The sequence below is a fragment of the Melozone crissalis genome, unplaced genomic scaffold (assembly GCF_028551555.1).
Source record: "Melozone crissalis strain CALT ecotype California unplaced genomic scaffold, PUWL_Pcris_2 ptg000064l_1, whole genome shotgun sequence".
Classification (NCBI taxonomy): Eukaryota; Metazoa; Chordata; class Aves; order Passeriformes; family Passerellidae; genus Melozone; species Melozone crissalis.
Window position 1 is genome coordinate 950,866 of NW_026535842.1, and position 17,127 is coordinate 967,992.

At 58.9% G+C, this 17,127-nt stretch overlaps 2 protein-coding genes across 4 annotated transcripts; both read right to left on the minus strand.

Annotated features, from left to right (window-relative positions):
- Positions 1-149: 149 nt before the first annotated feature.
- Positions 150-5,742, minus strand: ARID5A (AT-rich interaction domain 5A). Of its 3 annotated transcripts, none has more exons than XM_054289227.1 (8): positions 5,530-5,742; positions 3,846-3,944; positions 2,679-2,868; positions 2,508-2,560; positions 2,182-2,279; positions 1,962-2,097; positions 253-1,831; positions 150-216 (listed from the first exon to the last, which is right to left on the minus strand). In XM_054289227.1, the coding sequence occupies exons 2-7, from the start codon at positions 3,906-3,908 to the stop codon at positions 671-673; spliced, it is 1,701 nt and encodes a 566-aa protein (XP_054145202.1). In that variant the 5' UTR covers positions 3,909-3,944; positions 5,530-5,742; the 3' UTR covers positions 150-216; positions 253-670. The 3 variants fall into 3 exon arrangements, with proteins under 3 accessions (XP_054145202.1, XP_054145204.1, XP_054145203.1); XM_054289229.1 differs by lacking the exon at positions 5,530-5,742 and adding an exon at positions 4,275-4,295; XM_054289228.1 differs by lacking the exon at positions 5,530-5,742 and adding an exon at positions 4,181-4,259.
- Positions 5,743-6,989: 1,247 nt separating this feature from the next.
- Positions 6,990-17,127, minus strand: NCAPH (non-SMC condensin I complex subunit H). Its single transcript, XM_054289236.1, has 15 exons — positions 17,056-17,127; positions 15,920-16,049; positions 15,413-15,531; positions 14,563-14,752; positions 13,824-13,915; positions 12,976-13,163; positions 12,407-12,555; positions 12,088-12,194; positions 11,792-11,914; positions 11,395-11,502; positions 10,370-10,522; positions 9,726-9,824; positions 8,951-9,036; positions 8,011-8,086; positions 6,990-7,392 (listed from the first exon to the last, which is right to left on the minus strand). The coding sequence occupies exons 1-15, from the start codon at positions 17,110-17,112 to the stop codon at positions 7,333-7,335; spliced, it is 1,737 nt and encodes a 578-aa protein (XP_054145211.1). The 5' UTR covers positions 17,113-17,127; the 3' UTR covers positions 6,990-7,332.

Below are 17,127 nucleotides of genomic sequence, written 5' to 3' on the forward strand. Positions count from 1 at the left end.
CAGGACCTGAAGCAAAAAGGACGTGGGAGGCACAAAGGACCTGGAAGCAAAAAGGACCTGAAGACAAAAAGGACCCAGAGGCAAAAATCACCTGGGGGTAAAAAAGGACCCCGAGGCAAAAAGGACCCAGAGGCAGAAAGGATTCTGGAGAGGCAAAAAAGGGACCTGGAGGCAAAAAGGACCCAAAGCAAAAAGGACTTGGGAGGCACAAAGGACCTGGAGGGAAAAAAGGGACCTGGAGGCACAAAGGACCCGGAGCTGTTGCTGGGTTGTTCCCAGCTGGACTCGTGGCTGCTCCATGGAATTGCTGCCATTCCCCCAAAGCTGAGGTGGGCAAGCTGCTCCTTCCCTGCCCACAGAGGAGTTCTCAGCCCCACAGCTCTGGGCTCAGGGAGAGGATCCCCCCCAGCCCTGCCCAGGACACCCCAAACTCTGCCGGGCACGTTTGTTCCCTTTGCACCCCTGGCGGAGTGACCCAAACCCGGCTGTGGGGGCCAGGGATGGGAACAGACACCTCCAGCACCGCTTTTGCTCCCTTTTTTATAGATTTGTGTGTGGATATATAGAAAACAGAGAGAACCGTGGGGCGCCCCCAGCTCTGAGCTGGGCAATGAGAACGGCCCGGCCCGGATTATCCCCTCGCTGTCCCCTGGCTGTCCCCGGCACAGCGCTAGGGCCGGCCGTGGTGCGGGAAGGCCGGGACGTGTGGGGAGCGCTGCCCGTGCCACGGAGCCGCCGCGTAGAGCCGGGCCGAGCTGCCGTAGGCCGCGGGCAGGCGGGCACCGGGCAGCGGGCGGCACAGCTCGGAGGGCACCACCAGAGGGCTGGGGAAGGCCGGGATCACCACGGGGCCCACGGACAGCGCCGGGGCCGCGGGCACGCCCTGCGCGCTCCCGAAGCCGCCCGGGAAGCGCAGCGCGGCTCCCGTGAAAGCGTCCGGCGGCGGAGGCGGCGCGGGGAACGCCGGGGCGGCCGCCACGGCCTTGGGCTTGGCCAGCGCTCGGGGAGCGCCCGGCGAGCGGCTCCGCCCGGCCCTGCCCGAGGGGGACACGGCGCGGCCCAAGGGCTCCTCGTCCTCCTCTTCATCCTCATCATCGTCATCATCTCCCTCCTCCTCCTCCTCCTCGCGGCCGGCCCGGGGCGCGGCGGGCCCGAGGGCGGCCCCGGGGGGAACCCAGCAGGCCTGGACGGCGGCGGCCCGGCCCTGCCACGGCCGCAGCTCCGCGGGCTGCTCGGGCTCCTCGGGCCGCGCCGGGAGGGCGGAGGGCGGCTCCAGAAAATCCTTCAGGCGGGAGAAGTAGCCCCAGAGCGGGGCGCAGCCGCCGGGCTGCGGGCCCTCGCTGCGGTACGCGTGGAAGTAGCCGGTGAACACGGCGGGGGCCGCGTCCTGCGGGCAGCCCTGGCTGTCCCTGCCCGCCGGGGATGCGCTGCGGGCCGGGCCCGCCTCGCTCGGAGCTCGCTCCGGAGCTGCCCAGGGCTCCGCGCTCCTCTGCTCGGCCGGCGCGGGCCCGGGGGGCTCGGGGCCGCTGTCGCTCGGTGCCCGGCGGCCCTCGGGACAGTGGCGCTTGGGGCAGGGCAAGGACTCGGCCTTGCTCACCTGCGCCAGCAGCTTCTTCTTGGCCAGCGGGGACATGATGGGGTGGTTCCCTTTGGAGTAGAAGCTGGAGAAGAGGCGCTCGTAGGTCTCGCTGTGGCTCCTGCAGGGGCTGGGGCACCTCCCCGAGGGGCTGGGGGCCGGCACGGCCGGGATGGCCGGGCTGGAGCGTCCGTCTGTGCCCCGGCCCCGCTCCGCGTCCGTCTGTCCCTCCGGCCGCGCCTTGTCCGGAGCCACCTGCGAGGAGCGGAGGGGTCGGGCCGTGGGTGCCGCACCCCGGGCCGGGCTCTGGGCTCCCAGCCCCGCTCTCATTGCCCGGCCCGGCCCTCCCTGCCCTGTCCTGCCCGGCCCCGGGCGGGTTCCGCACCTGCTCGCGGCCCTTCTCCTTCCTGGCCCTCTTGCTCTTGTCGTCCTTGGAGACCTTGTACTGGCGCCGGGGTTTGCTGGGGGGCAGCGGTTTGTCCTCCTCGCCCTTGAGGTGCCGCACGTAGGGAAGGACGAGCCTGCGGAGCGAGCGGGGAGCGCGGTGAGCGCCGCGCCGGGGGAAACTGAGGCAGGACAGAGCCCCGGCCCCGGCCCGGCCCCACCTCTCGTAGTGGCGGCGGGTGCAGGTGGCAGCGCTGGTGCTGCCGGGGCTGCCCCCGAGCTCGTCGTAGACGTTCTTCCAAAGCCGGCGGCCCGTCACCTGCGGCGGGAGGGACGGACAGACGGACAGAGTGAGCCCGGGAATCCTGGGGGGCATCCTGGCACCCAGGGGACACGTCCTGGTGCCCAAGGGACATCCTGGCACCCAGGGGACACTCGGGTGCCCAAGGGACATCTTGACACCCAGGGGACACGTCCTGGTGCCCAAGGGACACTCGGATGCCCAAGGGACACCCTGGTGCCCCCCGGCTCCACGGCCACCACTCACCAGCTCGTAGGCTCCCAGCTTTTCCACGGCCTTGTAGATCTTCCAGAGGTTAACTGGGAATCAATCAAGGGGAGAATCAATCAAGGGGAGATGCTGAGGGTCAGGAGGACGCGGGACCCGAGCACGGCCACCCCCTGTCCCTGTCCCTGTCCCCAGGTAGGGGGGCCATACTCTGCTTGAAGCCGAGGTGCGGGATCCTCTCGATGGGCGTGTGCCGCTCCTTCATGAACTTGTAGAGGCTGACGAGGAAAGCCTCCTCCTCCTCCTTCTCCTTGTCCTCGTCCTTCTCCTCCTTGTCCTTGTCCCCACCTTCTCCCACCGCTCTGTCCCTCTCGGCGCCATCCCCGGCCCCCGGCGCGTCCTGCGGGACACGGGGCTGAGATTTGGGGGAGCCGCGGCCCCGTTGCCCCCGCAGCCGGGAGAGCTCCGGGCCCGTTCCCCGCCGCTCCAGACCCGTTCCTCGCATCCCAAGGAGCTCCGGACCCGTTCCCCGGTACCGTTTGGGGAGCTCGGGACCCGTTCCCCGCATCCCGAGAAGCTCGGGGCCGTCTCCTGGGGAGCCCCGTTCCCGTTCCCCGGTGCTGTTTGGGCAGCCCCGTTCCCGTTCCCCGGCAGCCCCGGGCGGGCCCGCGGCCAAGTTGGTCAAAGCGCTGGATGCGGGTGCGAACACGAGGAGCGGCTTCCAGGAAAACAGACGGGCAGAAATTCCGAAATTCGGCCCCCCCCGCGCCGCCGCCGCCGCCTTTCTCAGCTAAAAATGTTCCTCGTTTGTTTGTTCTACATTTTCCGGAGTTATAAAACTTGTTGCTATTTTTGGGCAAAGAAGCTGCTCGGCTCCCAAGTCCGTCCTTTTCTATTTTTTTTCAGTCTTTTTTTTTTTTCTTTTTTTTTTCTTTTTTTTGTTCTTTCTATTCATTTCACGGCTTGTGACAGACACCGGATTTTAACGGCTCAAAGAGTTCAAAGCTTTCTTTTTTTTTCTTTTCTTTTTTTTTTCTTTTCTTTTTTGGGTTTGGTTTTTTTTTTTTTGTGTGTGTGTGTGACATAAAAAGCTGCTGGGGGGAGGGAAAAGCTCCAGCGCCACAAAATCCAAACCCCTTTTCCTCAGGAGGATAAAAAATATTTACAAAAACGATCCCGTTCCTATGGGACCGATCATTTCTCCCCCCCCATTTTTGGGTGCATTGCCCCCCTCGCCCCCCACCCAAAGCCGGGAATTTCCCATTTCTCTGCCCCGTCCTCACTTCCACCGGCGGCCAAAGCGCTGCTCGCCCTCCTCCCGCCCTCCCCCGAATTTTGGGGCGTTCAGCACCCCCAAAACCCGCGGGGCGCACTCACGGCGGGCTGGGCGGGACTGGGGGGGTCCCGGGGGTCTCCTTGCGCCTCTTGGTTCTTCTCCATGGGGGGAAATCGCTGCCCGTGGGTTCGGGACGGGACCTGGAGGGGAAAACAGGGGAGGGTGAGACCCCAGATTGCTGCTGCTCCCCTAAAATGACGGGGCAGTCGGGAGCATTTGGAGCGGCCCCTCGGGCACCGGAACCGGCCCGAGGCTGCTCCGGTTCCCCCCTGCGTGCCTCCCCCTGCGCCCCCGTTCCGGGCTCGCCGCCCCCAAATCCCCCCCGTGTTTTTGAGGAAAAACGCCGGGAAAACGGCGAATAAGCGGCGATGCCAACCTGGGGAGGGAGCGGGGCGGGTCCCGAGGGGGGTCCCGGTGCCCCCCGGTCCCACCCGAGCCCCTCCGGTGCCCCCGGTCCCGCTCGCGCTCACCGGCCGCGCCCGCGCCACGTGACCGAGGGGCGGGGCCGCCGCGCCCCCTTCGCTGCCCATTGGCCGGAGCCAACACGCCCCTTCTCCTATTGGTCGGCAGCGCTGCCTGTCCCCGCCCCCCGCGAGGGGCACGCCGGGAGCTGTAGTCCTGAGGCGGCAGCGCGGCACGGCTGTGGGTGAGCGCACCTGGGCACAGGTGAGTGCGGGGCGAGTCTGTGCGAGAGTGCGGGGCACGCGCGGGTGCCCAGGTGTGTTCACACGGGCACAGAGGTGCCAGGTGTGTGCAGGTGGGCACGGCCAGGGGCGTGTGCCCGTGTGTGAGTGTGTGTGTGCAGGTACAGGTGTGCAGCGGGTGTAGGTGCCACACACACCTGTGTGTGCAGGTACACGTGTTACGCGCACACAGGGGTTTATCAGTTACAGGTGTCCCACACACACACACCTACACCCCCCTGTGTGTGCAGTTACCGGTGTCACACCCCCCAGGTGTTTATCAGGTACCGGTGTCACACACACATATCTGTGTTTATCGGGTGCCGGTGTCTCCCCCGTGTCCCGCCCCCGCCGCCCCGGTTCGGTTCCCGGCACCGCTGACGCGATTTCCTCGTTTCCCGGCGCCGCTCCGAGCGCAGGAAACCGCGGCGGCTTTTGGGGCAAAACGCGGCCGGTTCGGGGCTGAGCGAGCCCCGCCGGTGCCAACAACCCCCGTAACCCCCGAGCCGCCGGTACCGGGCTGGGGGCGGCACCGGGCTCTAATTACACCCTTAATGAGATAACACCAATCATTATCACAGCACTCATCCCGGGCGCTTCGGCGGCGGCGCTTCCCGAACTCCTCCCGGATCCCGCCGCGCTCCTCATTCCCGGGGCCGCTCCTCCCCGGATCACCCAAACCCCGCCGGTTTAGGCCCAAAGCGGCGGGGCTGGAGCGTCACGGCCCGGAATAGCGCGGGAGCGCTGCCAGGCCGTGACGGCGGCTGAGTAATGGGCTGAAGTCATCCCCGCTCCCCTCCCTTCCCCATCCCGCGCCGCCGCTCCGGCCGAACCCCCCCCGCCATCCCGGGGGGCTGCGCAGGGCCCGGGGACCCCCGGGGGCGGCCGCGGCTCGGGGACCCCCCCGCGCTCGGGGCTCCCGGTGCGTTGTTCGGCGTCCCGGGGGTCCGGCCGGTCCCGCTCGTTGTTCGGTGTCCCGGGGGACGCGCGGCTCGGGGCGACGCCCGGGACCCCCCCAGCCCCCCGCGACCCCCGGACTCACCGGCGGAGGCTCGGGCGATGCTCCGGGGCGGCCGGAGCGGAGCGCGGGTGTCGCGGAGCGGGACCGAGCCCGGGATGAGTCAGCCCCGCTCGGGGAAGTGGCGTGTGCGAGCCGCGGCCATTGACTCTTTCCTTACCGGAACGGACGCGCTTTTGGGGCTTCTCCCCCCGCGCCCCGAATGACTGGGCCGGAGTTTCCCGGCCCCGGAGCGCGGAGGAGCCGCCCCGAGGGCGGGGACAGGGCGGGACGCGCCGGGATCGCGGCCCCGCTCCCTTCCCGAGGGTCCCCGGCGTTCCCGGGATGATGCCCCTGTCCCTTGTCCCGGGATCGCCAATCCCCGTCCCAATCCTGACAAACCGGGCTCAGCCCCCCGAGAATCCCCCCCCGCTTCGGGAGTCCCGAAAAATGAGAGAAAAAGAAGAAAAATCCCCCGGTGACTCATTTTGGGCCAAAAAGCCGCGAAAGCAGCAGCGGGGGAAGGCGGGAGCGGCTCCATCCCGGGTGGGGAGGGGGTGAAGGAGCCCCCGGACCCCCCCTAACCCGCGATAAACCCGGGGGATGGGTGAAAAACCCGAGAATGGGGGAAACAAACCAGCGAAAAGCCCCGCTCGGGGTTTTATTCCCGGTCTTGTCCGGGTTGGGATGCCCGGAGCTGCGGGAAGGGAAGGGAAGGGAAGGGGGCCCTGCCTCAGTTTCCCCTCGCTCCCGGTCCAGCCTTCCGACTTCTGTCGGCGCTGGGATGGAAGGGATTCCAGGGATAAATAAAGGGTTTTAAGGAAGAGCTCGGGGTTCAGGAATAAACGGGATTTTTAGGAACAGATCGGGTTTCAGGGATAAATAAAGGGATTTTAGGAACAGGTTTCAGGAATAATCGGGATTTTTAGGAACGGCTCGGGTTTCAGGGATATATAAAGGGATTTTAGGAACAGGTCTCAGGAATAATCGGGATTTTTAGGAACGGCTTCGGGTTTCAGGAATAAATAAACGGGATTTTAGGAACAGATCGGGTTTCAGTGTCCCGGGGGCAGCTGAGCCCCCCTGGAGCACAAATCCCTGGAATATCAACCCCTGGAAGAGCAATTCCTGGAGCATCAATTCCTGGAAAATCATCCCCCGGAGCAGCAGCAGCCTCTGGAATTCCCATCCCTGGAGAAATCCCGGGAAGGGCGAGGGGGGTCGGGAATTGCGGCTCCGGGTGTTCCCGAGGGAGCTCCACCCCCAGGAAAAGCAGGAACGGAATTCCCGGGGTCCCAGCAGGAGGAGATCCCAGAACTGATCCCATTCCCACAATTCGGCTCCTGGATCCCGTTCCCAGCTGCTGCTCCAGGCTCTGATCCCTGCATTCCCATTTTTTCAGGGATTTGTCCCCGTTTGCAGCCCCCACCCCACTCCGGGGTTGTTCCTTCCAGGCCCCTCTCCAAAGTGTGCAAAATTTATTATCCTTGAAAACAGTAAAAAAAAGGGAATAATCCCAGAATGGAGGAATGGGGGCCAGGAGTAACAGTCCAAAAACTGGGAATTACAGACTGGGAAGGACACAGGGACAGACAGACAGAATTTTGGGACAAACAGACAGGAAATTTTGGGATACGGAGAGGAAATTTTGGGACACGCAGAGGAAATGTTGGGACACGGAGCAGCCTGGGTTCACAGTGAAGTGCAGGAATTTCCAATCCCAGGGAAAAGCTGCTGGATCCTGGTGGGACCTGTCCAGCCAGGACATCCCTGAATCCCAACCTTGCCAGGGGTTTGGGATTCTGGGATTTCTCAGCATTCCCTGCTGGATCTGCGGCGGCTCCAGGGTCAGTCCCCCCCTCTCACCAGGATATCCGACAGCCCCTCGGTGCTCTCCAGCTTCAGGTTCTGGGAAGGAAAAGCTTTGGAATGAAATCCCCTGGGATGAGGCTTGGGAACAACCCCAGCCCCTCCTGCCCTGCCCTGCCCAGGGGCTTTTCCAGGGAATGGGGACAGAGCAGGAATTCCCTCATGGGTTGGAGTCTCCATCCCTGCAGGAATTCCTGGCTGTGGAAGGAATCCCGGTGGGGATTGGGCACGTTGTGACCTTGGAGAGCTTTTCCAGCCTCAGGAAATCTGGGATTTTTGGATTCTGTTCCATTATCCAGAGTCCAGAATGCTCGGGATGGCTCTGAGGGACAAACCCTGCACGAGCTGGGAACATTCCCATTCCCCGGCAAAACTGGGAATGAGCTGCATTCCATGGAAAACCTGGGGTGGGTGGGACAAGCTGCATTCCATGGAAAACCCGGGATGGATGGGACAAACTGCATTCCATGGAAAACCCGGGATGGGTGGGACAAGCTGCATTCCCTGGAAAACCTGGGATGGGTGGGACAAACTGCATTCCATGGAAAACCCGGGATGGATGGGACAAACTGCATTCCCTGGAATCCCCGGGGTGGGTGGGACAAGCTGCATTCCCTGGAATCCCCGGGGTGGGTGGGAATCTCTCCCTGCCCTCACCTTCTCGTTGGCCAGGTGCAGCAGGGACACGAAGGCCAAGGGCACCGACAGCTCCGTGGCCATGGTGGGAGGGAGCCTGCGGAAAAGCAGGATCGGGATCAGAGCCTGGAATGCCAGAGCAGAGCAGGGACTGGGCCCTTCCCTGGAACACCCTCAGGGGTTTGCCCTGTCCTGCTCCCAGCCCCATCCACATTTGGGATTTTTCCTGTCCCATTCCCATCCCAACATCCAGAGGGATTTTCCCTGTCCCATTCCCATTCCCATGAAGGATTTTCCCACTCCCATTCCCATGTGGGATTTTCCCATTCCCATTGCCATTATTCCCATCCCCATTCAGGATTGTCCCATTCCCATTGCCATTATTCCATTCCCATTTGGGATTTTCTCTGTCCCATTCCCATTATTCCCATCCTGGATTTTCCTATTCTCATTCCCATTATTCCCATTCCCATTTGGGATTTTCCCTCTCCCATTCCCATTCAGGATTTTCCTATTCTCATTCCTATTATTCCCATTCCCATTTGGGATTTTCCTTGTCCCATTCCCATTTGGGATTTTCCTATTCTCATTCCCATATTCCCATTCAGGATTTCCCCATTCCCATTATTCCCATTCCCATTTGGGATTTTCCCTGTCCCATTCCCATTATTCCCATGTGGGATTTTCCCATTCCCATTATTCCCATTATTCCCATGTGGGATTTTCCCATTGCCGTTATTCCCATTCCCATTTGGGATTTTCCCATTCCCATTTGGGATTTTCCCTGTCCTATTCCCATTATTCCCATGTGGGATTTTCCCATTCTTCCCGTTATTCCCATTATTCCCATGTGGGATTCTCCCATTCCCATTATTCCCATTCCCATGTGGGATTTTCCCATTCTTCCCGTTATTCCCATTCCCATTTTCCCATTATTCCCGTTATTCCCATCATTCCCGACCTGTGCCGCAGGTCCTTGATGAGGTCACTCAGGCTTTTCTCCCCGGCCACCTTCGCGTCCGTCCCTTCCCCGGCCTCCTCCTCCTGCTGGGGAAATCCAGGAATGCAGAGCCCCAGATTCCAAGGAAAACCCCTGGGAATCTCAGCCCGCGCTGGCCAATGGGAAACTTGGGGCTGATCCCATGGAATTGGGGTTTATCCCATGGAATTGGGGTTTATCCCATGGGATTTGGGTTCACACCATAGGATTGGGGTTTATCCCATGGAATTGGGGTTTATCCCATGGGATTTGGGTTCACACCATGGGATTGGGGTTTATCCCATGGGATTGGGGTTTATCCATAGAACTGGGATTTATCCCACGGGATTGGGGTTTATCCCATGGAATTGGAGTTTATCCCATAGGATTGGGGTTCACACCATGGGATTGGAGTTTATCCCATGGAATTGGGGTTCACACCATGGAATTGGGGTTTATCCCATGGAATTGGGGTTCACACCATGGGATTGGGGTTTATCCCCATGGAATTGGGGTTTATCCCATGGGATTGGAGTTTATCCCATGGGATTGGGGTTCATACCATGGAATTGGGGTTTATCCCCATGGAATTGGGGTTTATCCCATGGGATTGGAGTTTATCCCATGGGATTGGGGTTCATACCATGGAATTGGGGTTTATCCCATGGGATTGGGGTTTATCCATGGAACTGGGGCTGATCCCAGGAACTGGGAAGGAACCCCTGCAGAATTCCCAGCAGGAATTTCCCTTCCTGACCTCTCCCTGCTCCGTCAGCAGCTCCCACATGTTCCTCTTGAGCCTCCTCATGTCCATCCTCTTGGCTGTCCTGGCGTACTGGATGGGGATCTTGTGGACCTGAGGGGGAAATCTGGGATTATCTGGGATCATCATCGGGATCATCATTGGGATCACAGCCACAATGCTCAAAATTCCTGATTTTCCACGGGAATAACAGCGAGCGTGGCCTTGCTGCCAATCCCAGTGTTTAACCTGGGAATTGTTCCTCTGGGAACGCCAATCCCAGTGTTTAATCTGGGAATTGTTCCTCTGGGAATGCCAATCCCAGTGTTTAACCTGGGAATTGTTCCTCTGGGAACGCCAATCCCAGTGTTTAATCTGGGAATTGTTCCTCTGGGAATTGTTCCTCTGGGAATGCCAATCTTGGCAATCCCTGCAACCACGGGGGTTTATCCCATTGGATTGGGGTTTATCCTCATTGGATCAGGGTTTATCCCCATGGAATTGGGTTTATCCCCATGGGATTTTTAACCCTGGAGGTGCTGAGAGGTTTTTGCTCCAGCCCAGCCCAGGGAGGAATTCCCAGTCCCAGGGAGAAGCTTCCAATGCCAGGAGGAATTCCCAGCCCAGTGCTCCCAGTCCCTCCTGTCATTCCCAGTGACCTTGGGGGGCTCGGCAATCAGCTCCAGCTCCCCGCAGCCGGGGCCGTTGCCGCCGTTGATCCCGGGGTGCTCCGGAGCCTCGGGATGAGCCGGGAGCGGCCCCGCCTGGCCCAGGAATTCTGCGGGATCGGGATCGTCATCGCTGTCAGGAACCTGCCAGGGGACACAGGGGGACACCAGAGTCACCTGGGGGGAGCCAGAGGCAGCAGGAGCCGCTCCAGAGGGTGGGAATTCCTGCCCGGCTTCCCCGGGGGATTGGGGTTATCCCCACATGGAATTGGGGTTTACCCCATGGAATTGGGGTTTATCCCCATGGAATTGGATTTATTCCCTTGGGATTGGCGTTTACCCCAGGGGATTAGGTTTATCCCCATGGGATTGGGTTTATCCCATGGAACTGGGTTTTTCTCCATGGGATTGGGGTTTATCCCCTTGGGATGGGGATTTATCCCCATGGGATTGGGATTTATCCCCTTGGAATTGGGTTTATCCTCATGGAATTGGGTTTATCCCCAGGGGATTGGGGTTTATCCCCACAGGATTGGGTTTATCCCCACGGGATTGGGTTTATTCCCATGGGATTGGGGTTTATCCCCACAGGATTTGGTTTATCCCCACGGGATTTGGTTTATTCCCATGGGATTGGGGTTTATCCCCACAGGATTGGGTTTATCCCCACAGGATTGGGTTTATTCCCATGGGATTGGGGTTTATCCCCTTGGAATTGGGGTTTATCCCTTTGGGATTGGGGTTATTCCAACGGGATTGAGGTTTATCCAATGGAATTTGGTTTACCCCCATGGGATTGGGGTTTACCCCGTGGGATTTGGGTTCATCCCCATGGAACGGGGCCAAAGCTGAAGCCAAGGGAGCTGCAGGGAGCAGAAATCCCAAAGTTTTCCCACTCCTGGGAATGTCCAGGCCAGGCTGGACGCCAGGAGGGCCCCGCAGCTCCCATTCCTCCCCTCAGGAACTGCCTGGCCATGGATTCTATCCCAGCAGGAATTCCCAGTCCCAGGCTGTACCTGCAGGGCGGGGCAGAAGTTGGAGGTGTCGTTGGGGTTGTTGTAGTCGTAATCCTCAATCCCAACCTCGCTGTCCAAGGCTCCCTCTGGATCCAAGCTTGGGCTGAGCTGGGGGAAAACATTCCAACACATTCCTGGGAAAAGCCTGGGCCTGCCTTGGCCCTTCATCCCCCTTTTTGCCTTTTCAGGAGGGTTTGTGGTGAGAGCAGAACATCCAGAACATTCCCAGGGTTTGGTGAGGACGGGTTTGGTGTTGGGAATGATTCCCTGAGATGATTTGCCTGGGATAATTCCCAGGATGATTCCCTGCAATGACACCTTGGGGTGATTCCGCAGGACGGTTCCCTGGAACGGCTCCCCAGGACGATTCCCTGGAATTCTTTTTGGGAATTCTCACCTTGATGTGGGGCTTGAGGAAGAGCTGCCCCAGGCTCTTGGGGTCGTAGTTGAAGTCTGCAGGGAGCGTGGTGCTCCGGCTGTTCTGGCTCTCCAGGATGGATTTGGCCAAAGTTGTGGATGCCTGGGAATGGGACAGGACAGCTCCATGGAAAAACGGGAAGCTCCACCAGTTTTCCATGGAAAAACGGGGAGTGTTTTGTCTGGGAAGGGGCAGGGTGGGAGGTGTCCCCCAGGACACGCAGCTGGAGCTGCCCAAATCCCGGGAATTCCGTGGGAAAAGGGCTCTGGGGGCACCTTGGTCTTCTGGAAATGGGCCTGGAAGTCGATGTCCTCCTGGAAATCCAGCTCGAAAACCTTCCTGGGAATCCTCTGCCGGGAATCCTTCTCCAGGCCTGGGGCTGCTGAGGGACACCAGGGAAAAGGGGGAAAGGAAAAAGCTTGGAATTCCAGGATTGAGCCCTTCCCAGTCTGGAATTCCAGAACTGAGCCTTTCCCAGTCAGAATTCCAGGATTGAGCCCTTCCCAGTCTGGAATTCCAGAACTGAGCCCTTCCCAGCCCAGAATTCCAGGATTCCAGCCCAGAATTCCAGGTCTCCCTGCCCCGGGCACTCACGGGGCTGCCGGGGCCGGAATCTCCAGTGCTCGGGGCCGGCCCACATGGAGAGCACGCGGGGGCTGAAGTAGGAATATTCCCCGGGATTCAGGGACACGTGCAGGCTCATGGTGCCGATGCTCCCCTCTCCCAGGTCAGCTCCAGCGCTCCTGGAAAAACAAGGAGAAGGATTGGCAGCAGCTCAGAATTCCATCGGCATTCCTGGGGTTTGTTATCCCCGCTCAGAATTTCTGATGTTTGTTATCCCTGCTCAGAATTCCCTCAGCATTCCCAAGGGATTTGTTATCCCTGCTCAGAATTCCCAAGGGATTTGTTATCCCAGTTCAGAATTCCCTCGGCATTCCCAAGGGATTTGTTATCCCTGCTCAGAATTTCCGATGTTTGTTATCCCTGCTCGGAATTCCCTTGAGATTCCTGGGATTTGTTATCCCTGCTCAGAATTCCCTTGGTATTCCCAAGGGATTTGTTATCCCTGCTCAGAATTCCCTCAGCATTCCCAGGATTTCCTCCCTGGCACTGGGAACTGCCCCGGAACCCAGCCCAGCTCCCATCCCTGGCTCCAGCCCCACCTCTGGCTGTGGCCCAGGGAGTCTCCGTTGGGCTGGAATTCCCGGTGGTTCCCGTCGCCGGCCGGGGATTCCGGCAGGAATTCGGGCTGGGAGGGGGCCCAGCCCTCGCCCTCCTCGCTGTCGGGGTCCAGGTTGGGGTCGAAGGCGTGCTCGCTCCTGCGGAACTTCTCCAGCAGCGCCGACACCGACTGCAACACACCAGCGCCCAGCCTGGATTGGGAATTCCCACCTGGATCGGGGATCCTGCCTGGATCAGCAATTCCCAACCCGGACTGGAAATTCACACCTGGATTGGAAATTCCTAATCTGAATCAGGAATCCCACCTGGATCTGGAATTCCCAACCCGGATTGGGGATCCTGCCTGGATTAGGAATTCCCAACCTGGATCAGGAATGTGGCTCAGGAACCCCTAATCTGGCTCTGGAATTCCCACCTGGATCAGGAATTCACACCTGGCTCTGGAATCCCTAATCTGGCTCAGGAATTCCCACCTGGATCAGGAATTCCCAACCTGGATTGGGGATCCTGCCTGGATTGGGAATTCCCAACCTGGATCAGGAATGTGGCTCTGGAATCCCTAATCGGGCTCAGGAATTCCCACCTGGATCAGGGATTCCCAACCTTGCTCTGGAATTCCCAACCTGGCTCAGGAATTCCCAACCTGGCTCAGGAATCCCTAATGTGGCTCTGGAATTTCCAAACTGGCTCAGGAATCTGTGTTAGGAATTCCCACCTGGATCAGGGATTCCCACCCGGCTCTGGAATCTGGCTCAGGGATTCCCACCTGGATCAGGGATTCCCAACCTTGCTCTGGAATTCTCAGCCTGGCTCTGGAATTCCCACCCACCTCGTTGTGGGACTCCTCATCCCACTGGGTGAACTGGAATCCGGCCAGGGAGGAGCAGATCCGGCGTTTTTCCAGGCACGGGGCCAGCAGGGCTGCAAGAGGGGGGATGCAGGTGAATTCCTGGGATCCCAGCAGGAACTCCCACCTGGATCAGGAATTCCCACCTGGATCAGGAATTCCCAACCTGGCTCAGGACCTCAAACCTCCAAAATTCCTGCACAGGATCCCAAATTAGGATGGGGGGGAGTGGAGAGGGGAATCCGGGAATGGAGGGGGGAATTAGGGAATGGAGAATGCAGGAATGAAATTCAGGAATTCCCACATGGCTCTGGGATCACTAATCTGGCTCTGGAATTCCCAACCTGGCTCTGGAATTCTCACCTGGCTCTGGAATTCCCAACCTGGCTCAAGAAATCCCTAATCTGGCTCAGGACCTCAAACCTCCAAAATTCCTGCACAGGATCCTAAATTCAGGGATTCCCACCTGGTTCTGAAATCCCTAAACTGGCTCTGGAATTCCCACCTGCCTCAGGACCTCAAACCTCCCACATTCCCAGTTTTCCAGCAGCCTGGAAAACTCCCAGTTTTCCATCAGTTTTCCAGATCCCGGGGATGCGAGCAGCGAGCAAACACACGGGAGAAGGAGCTGGGTAAGGGCAGGAAGAGCAGGGAAAAGGCTGGGAAAGGGCTGGGAGAGGCCAGGAAAGGCTGGGAAAAGGCTGGAAAAGCTGGGATTCACCTTTCAGACCCGGCACGGTGACGGGGTGGGAGCTGGGCAGGGCCAGGCTCTCCGAGGAGGGCAGGGGCACGAGCTCAGAGGGGAACAGGAGGCGGCTCTGGCAGCCCCGGGAGCGCAGCCCCGTCAGGAAAATGCCGGCGGAGCTGCACTCGTCAAACGAGGCGACGGCGCGCTGGAACAGGGGATCCACCTGGAAAAACAGGAATCGGGGAATGGAGAGGGGAATTAGGGAATGGGGATGGGAATGGGAACCCAGGAATGGGGAGGGGAATCAGGGAATGGAGGGGGAATCAGGGAATGGGAATGGGGATCCAGGAATGGGGATGGGAATGCAGGAATGGAGGGGGAATCAGGGAATCAGGGAATGGGGATCCAGGAATGGAGAGGGGAATCAGGGAATGGGGAGGGGAATCAGGGAATGGGGAGGGGAATTAGGATGGGGGAGTGGAGAGGGGAATCGGGGAATGGGAACCCAGGAATGGAGAGGGGAATTAGGGAATGTGGATGGGAATTAGGGAATAGAGAGGGGAATCAGGGAATGGGGATGGGAACGGGAAGCCAGGAATGGAGGGGGGAATCAGGGGAATAGAGAGGGGAATTAGGATGGGGGAGTGGAGAGGGGAATTAGGGAATGGAGAGGGGAATTCAGGAATGGAGGTAGAAATTGGGGAATGGGAGTCTGGGAATGGAGATGGATATTGAGGAATGGATCTGGGAATCAGGAATGGATCTGGGAACCAGGGAATGGGAATCAGGAATGGAGATGGGAATCAGGGGATGGAAAATCAGGACAGAAGGGCAGCGAGGATGAGGAGCAGGGCAGGGAGGATGAGCAGCAGCCCAGGCCCACCTCAAGCCTCTGGCTGCCCTCGGGCACGTTGATGTTGCTCAGGTTCTGCTCGATGGTTTTGCAGCTTTGCTTCTTCTTTGGCTGAGCCTTCCTGGCAGCCTCGGGGGCTGGGCTGGAGTCTGGCATGGCAAAAGGGACAAATCCCACCTCAGAAGGGCTGGGATACCCCAAAGGAGGGAGAAAACCTGGCATTTGTACAGCAAACTGCAGCGGGCATTGGAATCCCTCAGGATGTGTGGGCACCAGCAATGTTCTGCTGGCTTTTTATGGACCCCAAAGTGCAGCCTGAAATCACTGAGAGACAGATCCAGCTCCTCCTCCCAGCCCTCCCTGCTCCAGCATTCCAGGAGAACCCATCTGGGACCTCCCAACCCTTGGAAAACCCAATTAATCCAACGAACCCCAAACTCTTCAGAGCTCCCGAGGAGCGCCGAGGCTCCCCCCGATCCCGGCTGGGAAACGAGGGAATCCCCGGGGATTTTGGGGAGGAAAAGAGGGAATTCCCACCTTCCTGGGGGCTGTCTGTGTCCCGGGCAGGGGGCGGCTCCTTGCCCAGGTGGCCCAGGACCCTGAAGGTGTCGGTGTGCACGGAATCCACGCGCATGGCGTAGATCTTGGCGCTGGCGTCAAGTCCCAGCTGCCACCTGTGGGGACAGGGAATTCCCAGTTGGGACAGGGAAAACCCCAGCCTGGGACAGGAATTCCCAGCTGGGACAGGAAATCCCAGCTGGGACAGGGAATTCCCAGCTGGGACAGGGAAACCCCAACCGGGGACAGGGAAACCCCAACCTGGGATACGGAATTCCCAGCTGGGACCAGGGAAATCCCAACCTGGGATAGGGAATTCCCACCTGGGACAGGGAAACCCCAGCCTGGGACAGGAAACCCCAACCTGGGACAGGGAATTCCAGCTGGACACAGAAACCCCCACTAAAATTTTTAACCCTTTTTCTTGCATGATTAAAACCTTACAAATGCTGATCGTCCTAAAGCTGAGTAAAAGGGACAATAAGAAATAAAATTAAAAAAAATAAAAAGAGAGAAGTAAAGAAAAATCTTCCTCAGCTGTGTTTCCAAGAGCAGCCTATAGCACAAACAAGAATCCTCGCTCCTTAATAACTGAGAATTAATTATATAAAAAGTAGTGATAGACCCAAAGTTAGTAATCTGAAACATAGATGTATTAGAAATTTAGTGAAAAAACAAAGAAATGTTTTTAGAACGTTCTCATTCTTTCTGGTGTTTCTTTTACATATATATAGTTGTGTGCTAGTTACATACAGTTTTGTCTTCTTTATTTCTAAGTAGAGGCCTGCTATGCTTATTCTAGTCACATCTCGCAGCAGACACCAAAGAAATGAATTTTAATAAAAGGAGTGAGAAGAAGCTGAGAAGCAAGAAGAAGATGATAAGGAGCTCTCTCCAAGCTGTGACCAAGGAGACCAGGAGAACGAAAGATAAGCGATGACCGCCTCAACAGCACCATTGGCTTCTGCTTGTGATAAACGTGAATTATTACATCTGATTGTCTCACCCTTCATGTGAGAGTGAAATGGAGCACAAGTTCTTGAAACACTCTCAGCTGCCCCATCTCTGGGTCAGAAAAGGACCTGATCCCACAGAAATGAAGCAGCAGCAGGGACCCCTCTGACCTGGAAGTTGGTGAGCTCCGAGTTCTTCTGCTTCAGGATGTCGGTCATGTAATCGATCAGGTG